Source organism: Sturnira hondurensis, unplaced genomic scaffold, assembly GCF_014824575.4.
Source record: "Sturnira hondurensis isolate 20B ecotype Veracruz unplaced genomic scaffold, ASM1482457v3 Scaffold0021354, whole genome shotgun sequence".
NCBI lineage: Eukaryota > Metazoa > Chordata > Mammalia > Chiroptera > Phyllostomidae > Sturnira > Sturnira hondurensis.
Genome location: NW_028093985.1, coordinates 17,746,942 through 17,768,349, shown reverse-complemented (window position 1 = coordinate 17,768,349; position 21,408 = coordinate 17,746,942). Strand labels below are relative to the sequence as shown.

Here is a 21,408-nt window from a genome sequence, read left to right as displayed (position 1 = left end):
CCTGCAGGGCAGTCACCGCAGGCACAAAGGCATTGCTCCTGGGTAGGGTGCAAAGGATGAGGAACATTTCAGAATATGACCCGTCAGAGACAGGAGCCCCTGGAGATCGAGGGACTCCACACTGCACATACCCTACCAGTCCAGCCACTCTCAGGACCAGGCCAGTCTCCAGGCAGGCTGGCTGGGGATCATGGACCTGCAGGGGTTTCTCCACAGCATGGTATTGCTTGAACTGTGCTGCACTCGGAATATCCAAACTTCAGGCTGGTTGGAGCGGAGAAGCTTGTTAATGTGTTTTTAAAGGAGTGGGGTAGGGACCTGGAAACTTCTAGATAACAAATTGGAAGCAAAATTTTGCCAATGACTTCTGAAAGTGAAGCTTTTGCCTCTCAGACGGGTGTGTTTGGGGCTGGGGGAGGGGGTGAAGGTGAGAGGTGTTATTTTAAAAGATCTGGCTTTATTAATATGGTAAGAAAAAGCTCCCTTGGCAGTATGTGTTCTCACAGTGCTGACTGTGATCCCATAAAACATTCATGCTCTGAAAGCTGTTACAGAGAGCAGCACACCGCCCCCCACCCACCCACCAAGCACACCCAAGGAGAGGCCTGGCGGCAGTTTATGCCCTCAAGGGGCCACTAGGGCTCAAACAACCCTTCTGAAAAGAGCCTGCTCCAGTCTAGCTCCCCCACTCCCACTCCCAGGTCTCAGGTCCACATCCCTAAGGGCCATGGGGGGGAGCGGGGCAGTGGGGTGGGGTGGGGTGGGGAGAGCCCTATTGTCAACCCAACAGACCTGGAGGACCTCCCCCTATAGAAACCCTCTCACAGGGTATGAAGAAAAGGGCAAACCATAATGGCCTCTTCAGCAGACCATAGGGAGAGCAAAGCCAGAGCTCCCAGCACTGAGGCCCTAACTCTGTCCCAGAGCTGGGGAAGCAGGCAGACCTCCAGTCATGACATGAGGTACAGAGGTGTCTAGGTGGCCCTCTCCCTCCCTTATCCCCTACTTCTAGTGCTCTGCACCTCTACAGCCAGGCAAGTTCCCATCTGCAGTCACCAAAGCAAGCTGTGCCCTGAGACTGGCCCCGCCTGGCCCTATCACCAGGCCTGCCCCAGCCCGAGACCCAACCTGCGGCCCACCTGCATGCAGGGCCTCTAGCTTCCCACTACCCACAAGGTCCCATCGGATGCCGCTTGCAGCCGAGGGTCCCGGTCCTCCCTAACCATTGTGGCCCATGCAGAGCCTGGCTCTCCAACTTTACAAAACCAAGCAGCGGCTTGGTTTAGGAAATAAATCTAGCCAACTTGGTAATAAACCTTAAAAGTTCTCTACTCTTACCCCCTCCCCATTCTAATAATAATTGGAGTAGAGTTTAATTGGAGGGTTCTTTTGCACTGATGACACCTGTCAAGCAACCGGACACGTGGGTTTTGCTAAATTCTTTTATTTTGTTTAAATTTTCACTTCAATTTTAATTCTTGAAGAACAGCCTTGACAACATATATCGCACTCATTATAAGAAGCAAAGGGTTATATCAAAAATTATTAGTATAGAATCACAGGAAATCTGGTTTGGAACCAGAAAAAAATACAAAACAGATATAGATACATAGACACAGGACAGTTTTTATAATTATTTGGAAAATGTTATTTTCCCCTAATTCTTGTTTCCTTTTTTTTATGTGCATACGATGTTTAAATTTTACAAAAAAATGAAAATAAAGACTAGTATCTTACAAAATGAATAACAATGGTTGGGGGTGCGTGTGTTTCTACATAGGATTCAGTCCACTTCCATGTGTGTTGTTTTCTGTACAGAATATATCCACATCCGTCCACAATAAATCCCGGAAGATCCATTAGTTTCCTCTTGTTTCATTAAAATTCTCATGGTCCTCTCTTCCAAAGATTGTTTTCTTTTTCTCACCAGACACAAGGTCCTTTTTCTTTCCTTTCCAATGTGTTCACAGATCTGATCCTAAAAGAGTCTCTTTTTCTCTTGGATTGCAGCTCGGGTTGCATTTCTGCAGGGTGGGCTGCTCTTGCCTTCCTGGCCCTCCTCCCCCCTGCCCAGCCTGCCCAGCACACTGCACCCTGCATCAGCCGCCCGGTGTCCCCCAGGCTTTGGAGTCCATGGCCCCTGCCGGTCCTCTGAGTCTCTAGGGAGGTGGGGGCAGGTGGGAAGTGCCCAAGGTCTAGGAACACTGGATGGACATGTAAGGCCAGTTGAAGCTGCTCCCAGACAGTAACATATCACGGATGAGAGTTTCGATGGGGGTTTTACCTACCAAACGAACGAAGAACAGCTGCTCAATGACTGAGGAGGACACGGTGCGCAGCGAGGGCAGCCTCAGTAGCAGTTTGCCGAAGCGGCTGGGCTGATTAGGGTACTGGCTCCTCACGTACTCCTCCAGCGCACACTGCGACTTTTCCTGCAGGCTCTCGATGTGGGCAGCATCCGACAGGCCACAGGCATCTGCCCGGGCAGCCACAGGAAGGAGAGATAAGGGAAGGAGGCACAGTGGTTAGGTCAGTGAACAGCAACAGCACAAGCCATTACAAATTCTTCTTTTTTTTTGAGGAGAAAAGGAGAAAAAAAGAAATAGGAGAAAAAGAAAAGAAATCCATCCCTCCATGCATCCCATTCCTCTACCAACTCCCAATACAAATAAAATAAATCAAACCCCCACCAATACAAATAAAATAAATCAAACCCCCACCAAGCCTAAGGGAGCTGGAGAGAGAAGCACACACATGCAGAGGCAGCAACCTCTCTCATCCCTTTGTTTTTTTTCTTTTCACCTTTGCATTAAATAATGTACAATGCTGAAGCCATGTTTGCTGTACCCAGCAACCTGCCCACTGCCTGCAGGGGAGCATCCGTCCACTGTGCTCATTAAAGGGAGGACTTTTACCCCCTTTCCCCCTGATTTTGAGGTGTTCAGAAGCCCTGAAGAAATATGCAGCCTGAAGGCAGTTCTTAAAGGCTTCCTGGAATCCCCCTCTCAAACCCAAATGATCCCAACCAGAAACCTCAAGGAGAACCTAGATTGTGTGGTGAACAAATACGTAAGAGTCGGTAAGGAATCATGGGCTGGCAGTGCCTGGAATCAGATCAAGCCCATGCTTTAGCAATATAGAATTTGAGATCCGCTATCCATGCAAGCAAGAATTCTGCAGCAAATCCTTGGTGAGGGTGTACACTTCTATCCGTGCCTTAGATCAAGTAATTGAAAATTGGTCACATCTCTGTAAGCTGTATAATAATCAGGAAGAATATGGCTCAGTTACTCCAGGCTGCGGAAAGGAGACATCTTCAGAGATCAGACACAAAGCTGGGCTACAGGCAGCTACTGCTGCTGCTTCAAAATTGGGAGGTCAGGAAGGGGGGGTTTGGGGAAATAAGCTTCCTTAGAGGACCAAGGGGGGGAGGCACTGACACACAATGACAGCATCTCAAAACCTGTGTGTTTATCTCATACCAACCAAGTCTGCTCTTGGTCTCCTAAAAATATTCAAGACAGCAGTTTATACTATATCAACTAACTAGAGGCAAGCAAATGGAGGGAACCATGGAATCAGATGAATGAGGTGAGGGCTTACTTTCTTAGTTCAAATACCTATGTCGTTTCTTATATTAATAATAAACAGTTAAAGATCAGGAAGATCACAGAGGAGCCCTTAGCCAGTCAGGAGACTGACTGGAGATCAAAGGTAGAGCTTGCTAATATATCGATCTGGGAAGGAATTCATGCACAACAATGCCCGCAAAAGGATATTATATAATTGTGAATGGACAAGTGTGACCCTAAGATGATGTAGCAAATGATTCAAAGTGAAACCTCCGTCTGCTGAGTTTCTGAGCTTTATGTCTTTGTATTTCAAGAACTGGAATTTACAAAGCATTCTAACACCTTCATCTACAAGATTATGGCCTTGAGCAAAAACACAAATAAAACTAGTGATAATTCAAGAACTTCTGAGGCAAGTCTCCTTTGACCCCAGATCCAAACTGGGTTCCTTTCAGATGTCTAATCACTCTAACCAGCTGCTTTGGGTGCATCCACACTGGCCTGAAATGGGAAGTCAGTGAGGTTTTATGGCTAGCAGGGTGAAGGCAGGAGCACTTTGGGGCTTTGCTCCTTAGAGAGAGGGGACCCTGAGGTCTGCCCTTGGCCCTGCTTGCTAACCTGGTTCTGCTGAATGGCCACCATGCAGACTCATATTTACATATATCTTGCTTTACATGCATTTTCTGCCCATTATGCAACAGGATCTCTTTCAGCCTTAGACAGTGCAAAATAAAAAGGAACCACTGATACCCCAGCAGATTTGAGGACCCATATGGCATTCCCTCAGGTCTGTAAAATATTTACAATTACCTGATATTTACAATTAGGGCCCCCAGGGAGCAAGGTCACTACTCCTCTCCCAGTGAGACCACTCCAAGGGAGAGAAGCCCAGTAAAGGCATGCTTGCGCCCTGTGCTGGCTGCTTTGACACCTTAACTCCTTTAAAGGCAGAATGCCTGTAGCTGGGCCTGACTGCCAGGAGCTAGCTGGCAAGACCTATGGCCTCCTTCCAGCAGGACCCCTGGTTTGGTCCTGGTTTCCCAATGTAGATAGTTATTCCCACACTGGACATTCCTGCAACAGGATTCCCTCAACTGAGGACAGACAGTATGAGCTCTCCAATGGATTGAGTGGTTGTGGTAGCAAAGCTAGGTGAGCAGGGGGTGTAATGTAGTCCATATTTATATGCCATGAGTTATATATACTCCAGATAAGCTAAGGAGGCAGAGTGTGCAAAATCTATGTCTCACTTTTTATATGGTAGTGTCAATGTGGGAAACTTCAATATTTCTTCTACAGTATATGGCAAAGAAATTATGTAAATAAATAACCATTACTGTTCAGGCCCTCCCGGCTTAGCCTTTGTAGTGTGGAGAATGTATTTCATGTTGTGCATTCAGAAGAGTTTAGTGTTCAGGAAATATAGATGTAATCAGCTGCCATAACTAGAAATCAAAGTTATTATTGTACTGAAAATGGATTTATTGTATTTATGTTAACTAGATGGCTCCTTTCAGGGAAGGTCTCATTTATTTGAAAGAATATTTAGGTGTATGAATTAATACAGTTTTTTTTAAAAGTAAGTTCAGGTCATGACCTAGTCCTTGGATGCTGTCCAGAATATTAAGGATTAAGCATACCATCCGGAGGCCAAATGTGAAAACCACCACAGGGAACCCCTGTGCCAGCTTCAAATACTTAACCGGAGCAAACCTCATTGGACAATATGTCTAAAACTGTCTTTTCCATCATTCAAAGTTTTCTCAAAAGTTGGATGACTTTGAGAAGGCTTCCCATGAATTCCCTTCTGGTTAGCAATCAAAACAAGTTTAGTCAAAAGTGGCAATGTGTTGTATGAAAGGGGGGGGGTGAATTACTACTGACAGCTCTATTTCCATTTTCAGATATTCTGCTTGTAATTTTCCAACAAAATAATGTTATTGTTCACTTCTCGGCCTCCCTTGCACCTTGAAGACTTGGTTTAAGAAACTTCTTTGAGGAAACTTTTTAAAAAAGAAATACTTTTCACAGGGATGTTTTAGGAAGAAAAGTTGAAAGAAAAGCTAAATAATTCCACAGTCTTCTCTCCAGCCTGCAAAGTCCTTGCCTCTCTCTGGGAAAGGGCAGGAGATCAAAAAAGTCAAGGGGGTTCAAAGAACCTTAGGAGGACAAGAAAAAGGGATGGAGACCTTTCTTGAGAAGACCTCTGTGCAGCTCCAAGTCACATTTCTGCTTCAAGACACCTCACTGGAGGAGATTTTAAAACCCCAGCTTCCCTGACACTGGCTTGCTTCCTGATTAATTTGGCTAAAGAAGCTGGGTAGTGGAGAGCCAGCCAGGCCCCAGGCCTGCCAGAGCTAAAGCAGCCCGGTCACTGCTTCCCAGGCTCTTTGTCACTTTTGAAAAACACGTTTCTATCAAGAAGACTTATTAAGATAAAATGCATTCAAACACTGAGGAGCCTATTCAATAAATCTTCCATTTGTTTTAAGGTTCTCAGTTTATCCTCTTGCAAAGAATAACTCCCTCTCCCACTAGCAGACCTGCATTTGCACTGAAAGTAAAAGGGGGGCAGTCCAAGTCCACGGCTCTGGCCACCCTGCATACAAATGAGATGCTCTTGTCTAAATAAATTATCTGCTGTTCAGATCGATATTAATACTACATTTGCTACATTACAATATTGTGCAAATTTAAGAGTCATTTTAATACAATGTAAATACGATTCTTCACGCATGAAAGCCAAGAAATATTGATAGATTATACCAAGGCCTTGGGAAAAGGGGTTTGCCATCTCTGCTCAAGAATGGTTTTAATTTGGCCTTTGGGTGTCTTGGCTCTAGGATAGATTTATTAGGGTAGTTTATTTGTTCTCTGAATGGAGGAATTAAAAACAATAGTGCCAATAATGGAGGCAAAACTGCAGCTATCCTTAATCACAGTGGGCAAGGCCGAGACCCAGTCTGAGCAGCTCTGTTCCCCACCAGCGTCTCTTCTGGCTTTGTTTATATTTCTCCCCATTACCTGCTGTCCGGGGTGTTTATATGTTTCCCTCTTGCAGGTTACAATAATAAAAAAGGCGGGCAGTGTTTTCAGAGGCTCAGACCAGAGCCTTCAAAGGCTACGTTAATGCACTTTCCTGGGAGTTAATTTGAACCATCTATCATAAGAGAAATTGTTAACATGCATGTTACCACAGCCTACATTTAATTTGATATTTTTGAGGCACTCTGTTAAATTTCCGATGTTGGAGTGTGTTGCATGGCGATGCGATTTATCTCCAGGGCGGGAATCCTCCATACTTTCGAGTTCTACGGTATTGCTTTTGTTTTTATCTTTCTTGTTTAGATCGAATCCGTTTTTTACGACCCTCAATAACCTCAGCAACTGCAAACATGAATGGTTTCCGATAAGGGAAAATCAGGGGCACCAATAAAGCAGGATTATTTATGATTTATTTGAACGTATTCTCTTTCCACCTCTGTGTGTGCGCGCGTGTGTGTGCGCGTGTGTGTGTCTAGGTCGGGAAACTCATCCAGGGAGCTTGCCACACCGAGGAGAAAGCTACATTCCCACGTTCTTTTCCTTTCTTCTCCTCCTTCAGAAACGCTGAATTCTGGCGCGCGCGCACACACACACACGCGAGCACACCGCACACACGCGCAGCCAGACGGGTCCACAGCACCACCTCCCCCCCAGCACACACGCACCCGCTGCCGCTGCGGCCCCGCGCAGGGGACCAGGCCGCTAGGCCTTGCCGCCCGCCCTTGGCCCGCACCCGCGCCGCCTCCTCTCCCGCACCGCCGCGCTCGCAAGATGGCAGCGGCGCCGCCTGCCGAGTCCTGGAACGGGGGCCGCAAGACACGGCCAGGCCCAAGGTCAGGCGAGGGCCTGGCCGGCTCGGCGGAGGTCCAGGAGGCCCGGCCGGGCGGAGTGGAGCCTACCGTGGCTCCTGGCATGGCCTGCCATCCCAGCGACCGCAGCCTCACCTGACGTGAACAGCACGATGGCTTTGAGGCAGCTGTACTCGGCTGAGTCGACGTGCAGCGCCTTGAGCTTCTCCACCTGCTCCTGGAAGATGCGGATGTGGTCCATGAAGGCCACGACGCGGTCCGCGGACATGGGCGAGGCGTGCAGGCCGGCGGCGGCCAGCAGCGGCGCCACGTGCAGCGGCATGGAGCACTGGGCTGCGTTGAGAACGAACAGCTCGCTCCAGGTGAGGCGCAGAAGGGACACCTGGTCGGTGATCTGCAGATCCGGGAAGAATGGGATGTTGCGGGCCCACTCGACGGCGCTGAAGAGCAGGCGCGCGGCCAGCTCGCAGATGTTCTCGATGCCCATGATGTTGTTGGGCTGCATGCATTGGCTGCCGTAGCGCGACGTTGGGTAGGGCTCCGCGCGCAGCAGCAGAGAGATGTAGCCAGATAGGTAACAGTGACCGTTGAGGGGGTCCCCGTTGGTGAGTGCGTACTGGCCTGGGTTGGGTTGGGTTGGAGGCATTCTTCCTCGCTGAACCGCTGACAAAAAGAAAGAGAAAAGAGGCAATGTGCATCCAGGAGGCTTGCGAACATCGCCGAGCCGAAGAGCACCCGACACAATGAGGAGGCTTCTCTCGCAGCCACACGCGCCCCGCGCATTTTCTCTCACGCTCACTCTCGCAGTCAGGACCAGGAAAATATCTGGGATGAAGCCCTCCAGCTCCACTGGTCGAAATGTCCAGCCATAGCCTGCGCACCTGGCCACCCCAGTCCTTCGAGAACTAGGCCTGACTTCAGGGCCCCCAGCCCCGACTAGCCAAGAAAGTACCACCCAACCCCTCCACCACCAAGGAGTAACATGCAGATTAAGGAAATCCCTCTCACTCCTCCAGAGGGAAACAAATCAGGGTAGAAAATAAACAGGAAAAATCAGAGAAAGGTTGTTGTTCTAGGCAAATGCCTAGCTGTCTCTTCATTTGCAAGCAAGCAGCGTTTTGCTCAAAATGTTTCCACATTCTCTAAAAATGCCATAGAATTATCCTTAAAATAGATACAAGTTACATACCCTACAAACCACTTACAACTTCTCAATAGAAAACAAGTATCCTGCACCTTCCCTTGTCTCCTCCTCCCCATCTCCCCACACAAAGTTCTCGCTGTTAAAAGCAACAGAAAATTAAAAAATATCAAGAAAAAGTTGAACTTACAGTAGCCAAACATTATGGAAAAAAGTGGGAAATATAATTAATGTCTGTCCTGTGTGGTGCCACTGCAACCTGCAGCCAGCTTTTGCCCAGTGAATGCACGAGCTTGCAACTGCAAAAACACTGGATTCATTAACCATCTGAATGCAAAACGTAAGCATGCTTTGAGTTCTTAAAGCTGACCAAAGTTTTTTTTTTTTAATGTGTATGTTTTACTTCAACAGTGCCAGCGTTTTAAATTGCCACGTAAACAAAGACAACTTTAGAAAAAGTTAGGGCTACCGAACTCTTCCCCCCAACAAATTAATATAGATATGTCCATGTACACATAGCTGTCTTGTTTCAGGTTATGCACCGTTTTCTTAAGTTTGCTTTGATTCTATTTTTAATGTAAACTCCAATGCAATTCAAGCTCTTGAAACATAATGGCTAGGATACTTTTTTTCCTAATTATAGTTTTGAACTTGGCAGTTATTTTTCAATTAAATGAGAGCACAACTCAAAGTTCCTTTTTTTCCAGATGCCTACAAAATCTCCCTGGAGCTAGAAATGAAATCGTCATATTTGCCTGCTCTTTCAGATCTGAAGGAATTCAATTTCTTTTCCTGTGGCATATAAAATATAATTTTAAAGTCAATTACAAGAAGGAGTAATCTGCATTCTGCAAAATTGACTGGTTTGCTAATTTGACTATAAGACATCTTTAACGATTGTCAGGAGATAAACTTTAACTGTAAACGGCTAAATATATTTATAAGAAAAGTGCTGCATCTCTTGCCACATGAACATGAAGCATATCTAAATACAACATCAAAAGTTGTGTTAAAAGAAACCAAAGCCATACAACACAGGGATTAAATGATGTGGAAGCTCATGCCAGCTGCAGTCTATGCATTATAGGCAAATCAGAAGGATCGGTAAATGCCCGTTGTAAATTGTAATTTGTATGCAGTATTTAAGCAGAGGGTGGAGTTTGATGAAGAAATAAAACAAGTATCATGCTTTTAAAAAAATGACACAACTATGAAAGCACAGTTCAGTCACAAACTTCCCTTTCAAAGTAGAGGGGTGAAAACAAGGCCACAGCTCTGGAGGAGGCGGCCCCAGCTCGGTGAAGAGAAGAGGGAACCAGTGAACAGGCCAGAAGCCCCCCTTCTCCCCTAATTAGACCTACAAGTGCAATAAATCTCACTCCTCTTTTTCCATGCTAAGCTTCCAAAAGGATGATGCAGCAATGAATCTACTCAGGGTACTCCAGTCCCGAGCCCTCCCCCATATTAAATAAAGGGAAAAAAGAGATGGGGGGGAAAGTGGGATGCAAAAACACAGAAACAAGTTTTCTGCGGGAAGTAAGCACCCCTCCCCAAGTTCATGCCAGCACAGCCCCAAGCATCCTCACGCACACGCGGGAAATAGATACACATCGAGCACGTCCAAGACGGAGGAAGGAAAGGGATTTTAAGCCACAGCTCACGATCTCGGGGACGCAATCCAAAGCAGGCAGCAAGAGGGGTGGAGGAGCCACGGAGAGGAGCGCAGGCCGGGAGGGGGAGGCAGCGGCAACGAGCTGGGGGGGGGGGGGACGCCGGGGGAGGAAGGCAGCAGGGACAAGGGAAGCTGGGACGGGTCGAGACTGCAGAAGCCCTAGCCCCATACAGCAGCCACCCCCGTGAGAGAGAAAGAAAGAGGGCCGGGGAGGCAGGCGAAGCTCAGGGAGAGAAGCAGAGAAGAAATATTCACCTTCCCGCCTCATGCCCACTTTGAGGCACTTCTTGAGGCGGCAGTATTGGCACTGGTTGCGGTGGTGCTGGTCGATGGGACAGTTCCTGTTGGCACGGCATGTGTAAGTTAAGTTCCTGCGGACGCTCCTCTTGAAGAAACTTTTGCAGCCCTCGCAGGTGAATTGGCCGTAGTGCTTGCCGCTTGACTTGTCCCCGCACACCACGCACTCGATGTGCTGCTGGCTCTGGCCCGAGCCAGGCGGGCCCTGGCCCTTGTCCCCTGCCGTGCCGGGGGTGGCGGGCGCGCCGGGCTGGCCCGGGGTCTGCGGAGTGTGCGGTGCGCCCGAGCCTGCCTGCTGCTGCTGTTCGCCCGCGCCGCCGCCGCCGCGGGCCGCCTGCGCTGCGGGGTTGGGGCCGCCGGGGTTGCCCCCGGCCACGTCGTCCTGCGGATCTCGCCAGCTGCTAACTACCATTGCCATATCTTTGGGCCCGGGGAGCGCTGGGGGGAGCCGAGCTGCTCGCCGAGGGCCGCGGGGCGCGCGGGCGCGCTGGGAGGGGAAGGGGAAGGGGAAGGGGGGAGGGGGAGGGGGCGGGGGGCCCACTGGGCGCCCCGGGGTCGCGGGAGCCGAGCCCGAGCCGGGCACCGGCCGCTGCCTCCGCCGCTGCCGCCGCTGCCGCCTCTACTGCCTCGGCCGCCCCGCTGCTGCTGCGCGCCCGCCCGCCCTGCTGGCGTTTTGTTGTGGTTCCTGCTGTTTTCTTTCTCTCTTTTTGCAGCCCCCCCAGGCTCTCAGACTCCCCCCCCGCAACACCCTTGCTCCCCTCGCCCGCTCCCCCCCGCTCTCCGATCCTGGGGGGGCCACGCTCTCCTTCCCCCCCTCCCCACCCCCCCAGAGAGCAAGCTCCCTTCTCTCGCTTTTTTCTTCTTCCCCAAGTTGCAAAATCAGAAATGGCACAGGCGGCAGCCGGGAGCGGCGCGGGGCGCAGCGCCGGGGGCGGCGGGCATGGGCCACGGCGCGCGCACACACTCGCCCTCCGCCTCGCCCGCACCCCCGCGCACACACACACTCGCACACACACACTCGCTCACCCGCGCCAGGCGCCCGCCCGCCCGTCGGCCGCTCCGGCTACGCGCTGAGCGCGGGCTGAGCCGACATAGAAGACCGCGAGGGCGGCGGCGGCGGTGGAGAAGGAGGTCGCGACTGCAGGCGCCGCTGGAGCCGCCGCCTCAGCTGCAGCGGCGAGTGCCGCTGGAGGAGCTGGGGCCCGGGCCGGAGTCGGAGCTGGAGTCGGGCCGCAGCCGGAGCGTGAGCCCAGGTCCGGGCCGCCCGCGCAGCCGCCGCTGTCCCGGCGGGAGCCCTCGCTGGGCTTGGGATTGAGGGGAGTGCGGTGAGCCGAGTGGGGAGCGGGGCAAGGCTGCTGGCGGAGATCAGGGTGCACTGGTGTCTGGGGGCCAGGTCCAGGGCCGGACGCAGCCAGCCATTCAGGAAGGCAGCGCTGGAGAGCGGGAGACAGCCGGCGAGGAGGATCACACACTTTGCTCTTTTTGTTGTGCCGGTGGCGCCGGGCTCTCTCTGCCTTCTTCTTTCGGGAGGTGACGGAAGGAGAGAAAAACACAAGAGATTCACGCCGACGACGAATTCACAGCAAAATAGAAAAAATAAAAATCAGAAGAAAAAGAATTGCAAAAAAAAAAAAAAAGCGAGAGAGACATCCAAAGTAGGTCGAATAAATAATCCTCTTCTTTTCCTTTTTCTTGCTCCTTCTTCTGCTTCTTCTGCTATAACACACAGAGCTAGTTAAAAAAACCCTGGAGATCGCCCAAAAATGTTCTTTTTTTAGTATTTTAAATAAGTGCTCTTCAGCCGGGAACCAACACCCTCCCTCCAAAAAAAATCATATACGTATAAAATAACGATAAGAAGAATATGAAGGGGGTGCCTCCTCCTTCTCCTCTCTCTCTTTTTTTTTTAAGTTTAGCCCTCTCTCTTTTGCAGGAATGGAGTAAAAGAGACAAGGAGGAGGGAGAAAAAGGAGAGACAGAGGAAGAATATGGGGAAAACAACTAGTAGAATACGTAGAGAAAAGGGAGAGAAGACTGAGGGACAGAAGAGAGACTGAGAGAGAGAGAGGTAGAGGAGCTGGAGAGAGGAGAGCGAGGGAGAGAGACAGAGAGAGAGAGAGAGAGAGAGGGAGAGGGAGAGGGAGAGAGAGAGAGAGAGAGAGAGACCCCAAAATTGAATGCGTTTAAACGGGAGAACTCGCAGAGCAATGTTTCCGAAAGGGGGATCTGCGCGAATGTCTGTATATAGTGAACTTTGACACTACTATTGAAACTGACACGTTTCTATGGAGATCGCTGCCTTATATGGAGCTTGTGTCAAGGAGCCAGGAGAAGGGCTGCTGGCAACTGATAATCAAAGGCGACTGACTGGTCAGAGCCCTGAATGGGAGGCGGGGGGGCGGGGGGCGTAGAGAAAATGGGAGGCTAAGGTTAGCCATGCCTCCTGCACGCCATTGGTTGGAGAGCCCTTCCCCCCTCCTCTTTTTCTTTCTTTCTTCCTCCACCTCCCTCTTAGCTACCTACTGACGGGGATAGCTAGGGGAGGAGGAGAGAAAGTGAGGGAGGGGGTGTGCTCCTGACAGGCGCAATTTACATTGAGATCGCCCTGCGCTGCTATTTACTCTGAGACCTGATTAGTATGGGTCGTCTGTGGTTTCTCCCTCCCCCCCCCCGCCCTACAGGGCGAAGGGAGAATACTTGCAACGTGCAAATTAGAAGAAAATTATGTTGATTTCTTCTAAAAAGTTTTTAAAATTAGGTTCCATGAGCGTGAAGAGAGTGTCATTGAAAATGTTAGGAAATTTTTAATGGGAATTTAACTCTCACCATTTTAATGATTCGTGAAATACACTGGGTTTGGATTGCTTTCTTCTTTGACATATAAGCATAATCCAAGTGTGGATTGTGTTTATTTTATATCTCTTAAAGAAACAAGGTAGATAGGAATCTCTGTTTTTTTGGTCCTAAGTATACATTGGTTTTAAAGGTTTAATTATGATAAAACACTCCTGGAATTTACAGCTACTGTCATGAAATCAATCTGAACGGTTCTTACTGATCCCAGCGATCATTTTAAAAATAAACTTTCCCATAAATTTGACTTTTCTTTCTTTCTTTCTTTCTTTTTTCTTCCCTCTATGGTATCCTCAGGCTGTTCCAAACTCAAACAACACTTCAATAATTATTAAGAAAACAGTGGTAATTCCTCATAGTGGTGGGGTGGTTAGTGCGGCCAAGTCAGAGTCCCAGAAGAGGAAAGGGGCAAGTGAATGAGAAAGGGAGAAGATGGGGAGAAGTGGGGAGAGAGGGGAGGGAGGAAGAGAGGAGAGGGCAGAGAGAGGGGGGGGAGAGGAGGATGGGGGAGAGGGAGAAGGGAGAAGGGAGAAGGGAGAGGGGAGAAGGGAGAAGGGAGAGGGGAGAGGGGAGAAGGGAGACGGGAGAAAGGAGAAAGGAGAAGGGAGAAGGGAGAAGGGAGAGAGAGAGAGAGAGAGAGAGAGAGAGAGAGAGAGAGAGAGAGAGAGAGAGAGAGATTCCCGAAGGCGATTGGTCGCGGGAGGAGGGGCGAGTGGAGGAGCGGGTCGGGCCGTGGGGCTTGCGGAAATCGCTGGCTCCGGCTGCCACCTAGCGGACGGGAGCCGCGCCCGGGAGGCACACAGCCGGGTCCTTCCTCCCCTCTCTGCAGGCAGCCTGTGCCTTTTCTCCAAATGAAGACAGCACTTTGAAAATTCTTTCAATGGATTTTTTTTTTTACTTGAAAGATCGTACTGGGGGAAAAATGATACTTCTATTAGCTACATATTCTCCAATCGCACACTCGCACCCCCCTCGTTTTGGGATCGCTCCCCTAGGCAGGCTCAGGCAAGCGCGGAGCAGCGCGGAGTGACAAAGCCGACGCTGCCGCCGCCGCCGGGGGTGGGAGCTACACTCGCTGGCCCGCCCGCCCCTCCACTCGGGAGAGCGTTAAAGTTTGTCTCAGCTCCAGCATCCCAAGCCTCAACACGCCCTCAGATAAAGGTGGGATTAAATGGCCACGCTGTATTGACAGAGGTAGGGTTTGTTTTTCAATACTCGTTCTCACTTTAAATTTCACCATGCAGGGGTTTGGGAAGCGCTGCGCTTTTGGGATGCGTTTTGCGCTTTCCTGTCTCTCCAGCCTGTAAGTCGGGAGTTGGCGATCGGTTAGTGAGGAGGGTGATTTTAAAGAGCAGAATAAAGGCTTTTCCGTGCCTGCCCCATAGCCCCTCCAGCTCGAATAATGGAGAGACAGTCAATGCACTCTGCCAACGGAGGCCCATTGTACGCAGCCGGTAGAGAGGAGGCGACTGGGATCAGCAGGGGCTCCTTGCTCTCGTCCCTCTCCCCAAATAAATGCGCCTACGTCTCCTGGTCAGTTAAAAGGTAGAACGAACACGACAAAAGAAAAAGAAAGAAAGAAAAAAGAAAGAAAAGAAAAGGAAAAGGAAAGAAAAAAGAAAGAACCAGCTTTCTAGATATTCATTCTAAATTTTACTCCCCACACAGTACAGAGACAAGCAGTCGAGGGCAGGCAAGAGGGAGCAGGCAGAGAGGGAGACAGATGGAAAGAGGACAAGGAGAGAGACGGAGCGAGCGGAAGAAGAGGAGAGGGCGAGCGCCAGGGAACTGAAGGTCCCCTGGACACCGGGTCTTCGGGCCCAGCCCCCTTCGGACCTTGAATTGTGAGTCGTTGGGCACCGGAAGCGAGGCTCTGCCAAGTCCTGCCCCACCAGGCAAGTAATGCAATGATTATCGTTTCTTTTGAACTCGGGGTCGGCAACGCGGACAGGTCAGGAGGCAGCCTTGGCTCGAACGGCTCTGTAGGCCGGGGCCAGAATGCAGGAAGATAGGGCGGGACAAGGAGAACTTTGCGCGGGGCCCGCCCCGGAGCGACCCTCACCCTGCCTCTGTCCAGTTGCGCGGAGGTAGGGAGGGCGGCCGCCGCGCCGCCACGGAGCTGAGGACCTTGCCAGCTGGGAGTTCAAATTCAAAACAGGTCTCCCCAACCCCCATCCTCAACCTGTTCCCCGACCCCCTTTCGGGAAATGGCTACGGGGCCTCCAGGGCGGGTGCGGAGACAGGGGGATGAAGAACCACAGATCTTGCAGGGCGACCCCGCCGCGCCGGTGCGGAGCTCCAGCCACGGTGGAGACGGCGGCAGGGTCCTGCGGGACTAGCCCAGTTGCCCGGACCTTGCGTGGCTACGGTCAGGACCTGGAGAGCTCGGCTCCTGCTGCCCACCTGCGGACGCCGTTAGTAACGGGATCCCCTAACGTAACGCAAGCGGTGACTGCTTGTTTGATGTGGGCGATAGTGTCAGCGGATTAAAAGGGACGCCTAGCTCTCCCCAGCCGAGAACCCGCGGCGGCGGCGGCGGCGGGGAAGAGAGCACAAAATAAATCCGCAGCCCCACAGCCCAGCCAGACTCCTCGAACCTTAGCCAGAGGGCTGGGGGCGGGAGGGGGGTCACCTCCCAGGCGTGAGGACCGAGGGGGCGTGTGTGAAGGGAAGAGCCTGAATTAAAAACCAACTGCAGCGCTTTCATCCGCGCCGGGCAGGGGCGCGCGTTTGCGTCAGAGGGCGCGCGGGGCGGGCGCGGGGGGCGGGGGCAGCCGACGCCCGGGCCGCACCCGGGGTTGGGTGGGCGCAGGAATGAGACGACTGAGCGAGGGTGGTCTCTGTCTGGCCTGGCAAGCTTGGGGGCGGGGGTCGAGGCTTGGCCTGAGGTACAGCTGAAACTTGCCGGGAGCGGCGGGGCCCACTCGTTTTCACTGTGGGCTCTTCCTGCCAGCCCCCACACTAAGTTTATAAACTTGGAAGAGACCTCTGGGACTCGGCGAGATGGGGCTGGGGACTAGCGGGGCCACCGCCCCTCCGGAAGTGGGAGGGAGGGTTACAACCCCCAGCCTTAGTCGCGGAGGGTGAGTGCTGTTGGTGGTGGTGCGCAGAGCAGTGGAAACCCTAGGCTTTTCCGAGCAGGGGAACAAATGCGCCAACTTTCTGAAGGGAAAGGGGGCAAGAACAAACCGAAGCTTTTTGAGGGGAGGCGCGGTTCCCTTCTGGTACTTGTCCAGCCCAAGCAGCACTCAGGGCTCAGTTTCTCTTCCTGATCCTGTGTTTCCTGATCGCGTTTTCACACCCGCAGAGCGCCTCCACTGGTGCTAACAGCCGGGCCAGCAAAATGGCTTCCGTGGACGGACTAAGGGGTCCTGGGGGCGGGAGGGTCCTGGGGAGTCCGGGGGGGCTCTGGTTTAGTCTCTACAAGGCTTTCGGTTGTAACTGGTTCAACTTGACGCACTGGTCCTGGGGCCTGATACTGTTCACGCTGAGTCAGGAGATGGTGATACTGTTGTTTGGTAGGGCACCTAACAGAAAAGTGATCAGATTTTGCAGAAGCACGTAGGTCCGCAAATTGTGCAATTCCACACACGTGTCCAGGCTCGCTCAGCTGCAGAAGCAGGAAACGCAGTTGCAATTTCCTCCCTCTTTCACTCGTCCTTTCTTTTCCAGATATCTGTCCCTTCCTTGTCGCGCAAGCGAGACCTATAACTGAGTCTCAGCGTGTGGTCGTGGCTATTGGACCCAGACTCACTATGGCCCTTTCCTTAGCATCCTCAGATCTGCGGCCATATCTACTTGGCCCTTCCAGGGTCTCGGTCCTGTGAGACCTGTCTAGGTCACGGAAAACCTCGCCGGGGCCCGAACTCCCAGGCCTCCCTTCTCAAGCCTCCCTCTGCCTTCCTGTTCCACATAGACTAGTTCAGTGTACACAAAGTGTCCAGTGTGGTTCACCCAAGAAATGAAGAGAAGGTATCCCTCCTTGAGGGGAGTGAAATCAGGCTGAAAGCTTACAATGCCACTTACAAGTTGCTCTCATCATGGCTTGCCTTAATCACCTTTTAAAAGACCTTCCACACAAACCTTGATTCCTTGCCAGCCTGACAGACAGTAAACAGTTGTGACCTGGTGGGAGAAGGAGCGAAGCAGAGATCTGTGGTTGCACATACAGCATCGACTTGCATTCCAGGCCCCAGTGTCCAGATCTAAGCAGACTTTCCAGCTGATTAACATCCCTCTCCTCAATATTTTTCTTTTGAGGAAGAATGAATCACTCTTCACTAATCCTATGACCTCTTTGATACTGGTATTTTGCCTTCCCCAAACTCACTGGATCATTCATTTTGGCTTTTTGGTAAATTACATCGAACAAAGGTGACCTTGTAAAAATATTTTCTAAATCTAGTTCAAGAGCCCTGAGATCCTGCAAATGACCAGATCTATGTAGAAAATTCTCTCCCATACCTCTTCCCTACCCTCTAGATCATTAAAAATGGTATTATTCTGTTTAGAGAGACTACAGAACAGAAACAACCCTGTTTTATCAAGCCCATCTGGAGAGATGAACATGCCTGCAATCATTGGGAGAAAGGTCAGTTCTTCTGATCTCACTACAGACCTTTCCCAAAGAACTATTTTAAAGGTGCCGAATCAATTAGTCTCCCCTGGCATGAGATTAAGGCTGGGAAGGATGCAGTTGAAGATGTATTTAACATGGTCTTGCATAGATATTTTGAAGAAAAGGGTGGAGAGCCCCACTGGAATGCTTGCCTAATGTTTTGAGCTTATTAAAAAACAAACAAAAGCCTAGTGTATATCAGAAACTCCCCTCTTGAAGGATTGAACTCAGTCTGTATTGTGGCTTTCCAGCTGTAAAAAGTTCTGTCTTTGACAACACAAAAACAGGAGTGGGAAGGCCAAGTTGGGAGTCCGCTTTTGCTGCCTTGCTTGCTCTTAGCCTTTCCTCGTAGTTGAACTGTGGATGCAGCAGTCTCCAGTACTCACTATCACTCTGGTAGCCTGGGCATTTCTTCTTTGTCGCCTTTGGGTCAAAATGCTTACAGATAAGTGCTTTGTTTTGGAAAGCGGTTTAGTTTCCTATCTCAAACTGGCCATTTAACGTAGTTACTTTGGAAAATAGAGGTAAGGGAAGCACTTCCCCTTTTCTGCTTGCACCGCGGTGGGAGAGCCCCAGAGTAGCTAGGGGAGGATGGCAGCAAAGCAAGTGCTGACCTTTGGATGCAAAACCAGCCTTTTATAGGAGGAAAAGTGACAGTTATTCCTAGCATTTCAGTGAAGCTGGGGCCAAATATTTACTTTAAAAAAAAATCAAGTGTTAGCTATCTAAATGCATTTATGCAAAATTAAAGAAGTAACTAGAGACTTTATGTTATAAAACGTATTTACTTTAAATGCCCAGCCTGAGTGAAGAATGACTGCAAGGCTCATCTTCCCAGGTCAGATGGGTTGGGTTCAGATGAAAAGTTTGGGTTTTGAAATGAGTTTGAAGCTTGTTAAAGGACCTTAACAATACAATTGACTACACTTCATAATCATTTTCTTTAATAATTACCTGTCAGAACACAGATTTCTTTTATTACAGAATTAGCCCATCAGAAGTACATTTGAGTTGGACATTCCTCCATTGATTTAGGACCATGTTTAAGTTTTCTAATGTCATTTTCCTTACTGCTTATAAAATAAAGTAGTGGAAAAATATTGGCTCACAAAGCTAGCAGATCTGTTGGTAACTATTGTCATGCTTCACTTGTATTTGCCTATCAGAAAGTTGATCTAAATAATAAACCTAACATTTACTTCTAAACTGTCAATGAAAAGATATGTTTATTATAGTGTCCTCCATCCATCTCCATCAGTGAGGAGAGAGGGGTTTTAGGTAAAGTTTAAATGAAAAAGAATGAGCATAGCACACCACTGATACAAACCACATGGAGCAGTAAATAATTATGCTCTCTGTTATGCTATGTATATTTTATTTGCCTATTTCAGAAGTGGGTGATAAACCCAGCTTATCTATGGGAGGAGTAAATAAGGTATTCCAAATGCATGATGTAACAAAACTCCAGGATAGTTCCATGTTTTATTGTTAAATTTGCATGGAATTTTCTGAAGCTGAAAAGAAAAGGGAAAGGGCTTTTGTGTTAGTTGATCCTTGGCTAGTCTGGGGCTCAGGTTGGTGTGAAAGGGATGAGGGGGTCACACCAAATGAAATCTCCTTTTATCTACTCTTATTTTCTCTGTGGATCAGCAACTTTGAATAGACATCTTCTAATCACTCTTAATAGAAAGAAACTATGGGAGCAACAAAATTGCCTTTACTTTATAAGTGAATACATGTGTGTGGACAGCTAGCTAATTTTGTATAGGACTACGTTTCTGCACATATGTGCTTAGGTCTTTTTCTGGATACATAGATATATATGTAAATGTTTCCCACACAGTTGAGGGGGTTGTTGATTGGGTGGGTTATATTTACCCTTACACATAAATATGAACTCACATCAGGATTCTCTATCAAGTCTAGGTGATACTTTCAGCTGGCTCTTCCTGGAGCTATTTTTTGTTCTCACTCTTTGGAATGTCATATTTAAGTCCTGAAAAAAGGAAGTAATTGAGAACACAATGGAGAGTCTTTTAGTAAAGACATCTTATTTCACCTGGAAGCCACAATGACAGGAGGATTTCTCTTCAGAGGGTAGAGATTGTGTGACAGGTGGGAGGTGATGGGGTAAGGCAAGATTATTACTTTCAATTTCTCCCCCAATTTTTAAATCTATCTTGTAATCAAATTGGTTAAAACACAATAAGTGAATGGAAAACAATAATCTAATATCAGACAATTTGTTTTTTTGCTATAGATTTATATCTCAAAATCTTTAAAGACGAGCAAGTGATTAACATTTGTTTTAAAATTAGAATTATTTTAGTAAGTCTTATATGCTGACCCAAATACCATCTCAGTTGTCTTCTTTAGGTGTTTACTTCAAAAAGGAGAAACAGCCATCAGGTTGTTAAGTGTGAATGGCTATCCAGAAAAGGATATTTGATTTCTAGGACTGAAAGCCCTGGGCTTTACCTACTAAGGAGTACTCCATGCCACCCCCACCCCCAGCTCCATGTTCTAAGTAAAATTCGGATTGCTCCCAAGGCTTGGGACACAGCTATAAATTCCTTTAACGGAACACTTGGTTACCAGGGCTACAAGTTCCCATCTCAACCTGCCAGCCTTCTTGCCCCCTGCTGCGGATCCCAGAGACACTTGGCTGTCTGAGCTGGGACCTTGAGGCCTCTCCCCTACTACCCCTAGCCTACCAGGGATTACAGTTCCAAAATTTGAGGTTTGGTGGGAGAGGATTAATCCCTCTTTAACTCCTCTGCTTCCAGTCCTCCATTATGAACCCCAAGGGATCATTTCCCCGAGTTTCCTGGTAAATAAAAGAGTAGGAGCCGACCTGTCCAATAAAAATTAAATTAAGTAGAAGAACCCCAGCCATTGGATATTTGGAAGCTCTGATGGGGCATCAAACCAGCATTTAACACATTTTCCCACTCACTGTGCACAATCTTGGACCTGTTGGGCTTAGTTTAGAAAAGAAAGAAGGAAAAGGGTAAGGAAAGAAGGAAGGAAAAAAGAGAAAAGAGCCACGGAGAAACTTCAGTTTCAAGAGGGGAAGTGACCTTGTTGTGGCTGAAGGCAAAAGCAGAACTTCTTAACCTTTCTAGTTTTTTCTCTTCCTGAGCCACACCAAGAATTGAAGGCTCCCTCTCCCAGCTAAGGGCCTGGAATTTTGCTGTTTTGAGTCTGTTTATTCCTTAGGGACAGTTTCATGACCTGGGGTCAGAACTGGGTGTGCAGGAGGAAAGGTGCACTCAGAGCCCAGTCATCTCTTCTATGCTGGTTTTTATTTTTTTATTGTTGTTAAAATACAGTTGTCTCTATCTCCTCCCCTCTCACCACTCTCCCCCACCCCAGCCATCCCCATGCCCCACCCTCGATCT

At 49.3% G+C, this 21,408-nt stretch overlaps 1 protein-coding gene and 1 long non-coding RNA gene across 3 annotated transcripts in view; one reads left to right on the top strand and one right to left on the bottom strand.

Annotated features, from left to right (window-relative positions):
• Positions 1-1,474: 1,474 nt before the first annotated feature.
• On the bottom strand, positions 1,475-11,260 carry NR2F1 (nuclear receptor subfamily 2 group F member 1). 2 transcript variants are annotated; one of them, XM_037032294.1, is made up of 3 exons: positions 10,495-11,260; positions 7,562-8,089; positions 1,475-2,476 (listed from the first exon to the last, which is right to left on the bottom strand). In XM_037032294.1, the coding sequence occupies exons 1-3, from the start codon at positions 10,952-10,954 to the stop codon at positions 2,196-2,198; spliced, it is 1,269 nt and encodes a 422-aa protein (XP_036888189.1). In that variant the 5' UTR covers positions 10,955-11,260; the 3' UTR covers positions 1,475-2,195. The 2 variants fall into 2 exon arrangements, with proteins under 2 accessions (XP_036888189.1, XP_036888190.1); XM_037032295.1 differs by having other exon boundaries at positions 7,562-8,086.
• Positions 11,261-14,353: 3,093 nt separating this feature from the next.
• Positions 14,354-21,408, top strand: part of LOC118977299 (uncharacterized) — a 42,873-nt gene continuing 35,818 nt past the window's right edge. The window contains exons 1-2 of the long non-coding RNA XR_005064494.1: positions 14,354-14,583; positions 15,058-15,547. This is a non-coding gene — a long non-coding RNA (uncharacterized LOC118977299). The remainder of the gene's footprint in view (positions 14,584-15,057; positions 15,548-21,408) is intronic.

Excerpts from the sequence above, each read along its gene's own strand:
- NR2F1 (XM_037032294.1), bottom strand. The coding sequence starts at position 10,954 with ATGGCAATGGTAGTTAGCAGCTGGCGAGATCCGCAGGACGACGTGGCC. Across the intron at positions 8,090-10,494 it reads AGTGGGCATGAGGCGGGAAG|CGGTTCAGCGAGGAAGAATG; the intron begins GTGAATATTTCT and ends TCTTTTTGTCAG. Across the intron at positions 2,477-7,561 it reads CATCGTGCTGTTCACGTCAG|ATGCCTGTGGCCTGTCGGAT; the intron begins GTGAGGCTGCGG and ends CTGCCCGGGCAG.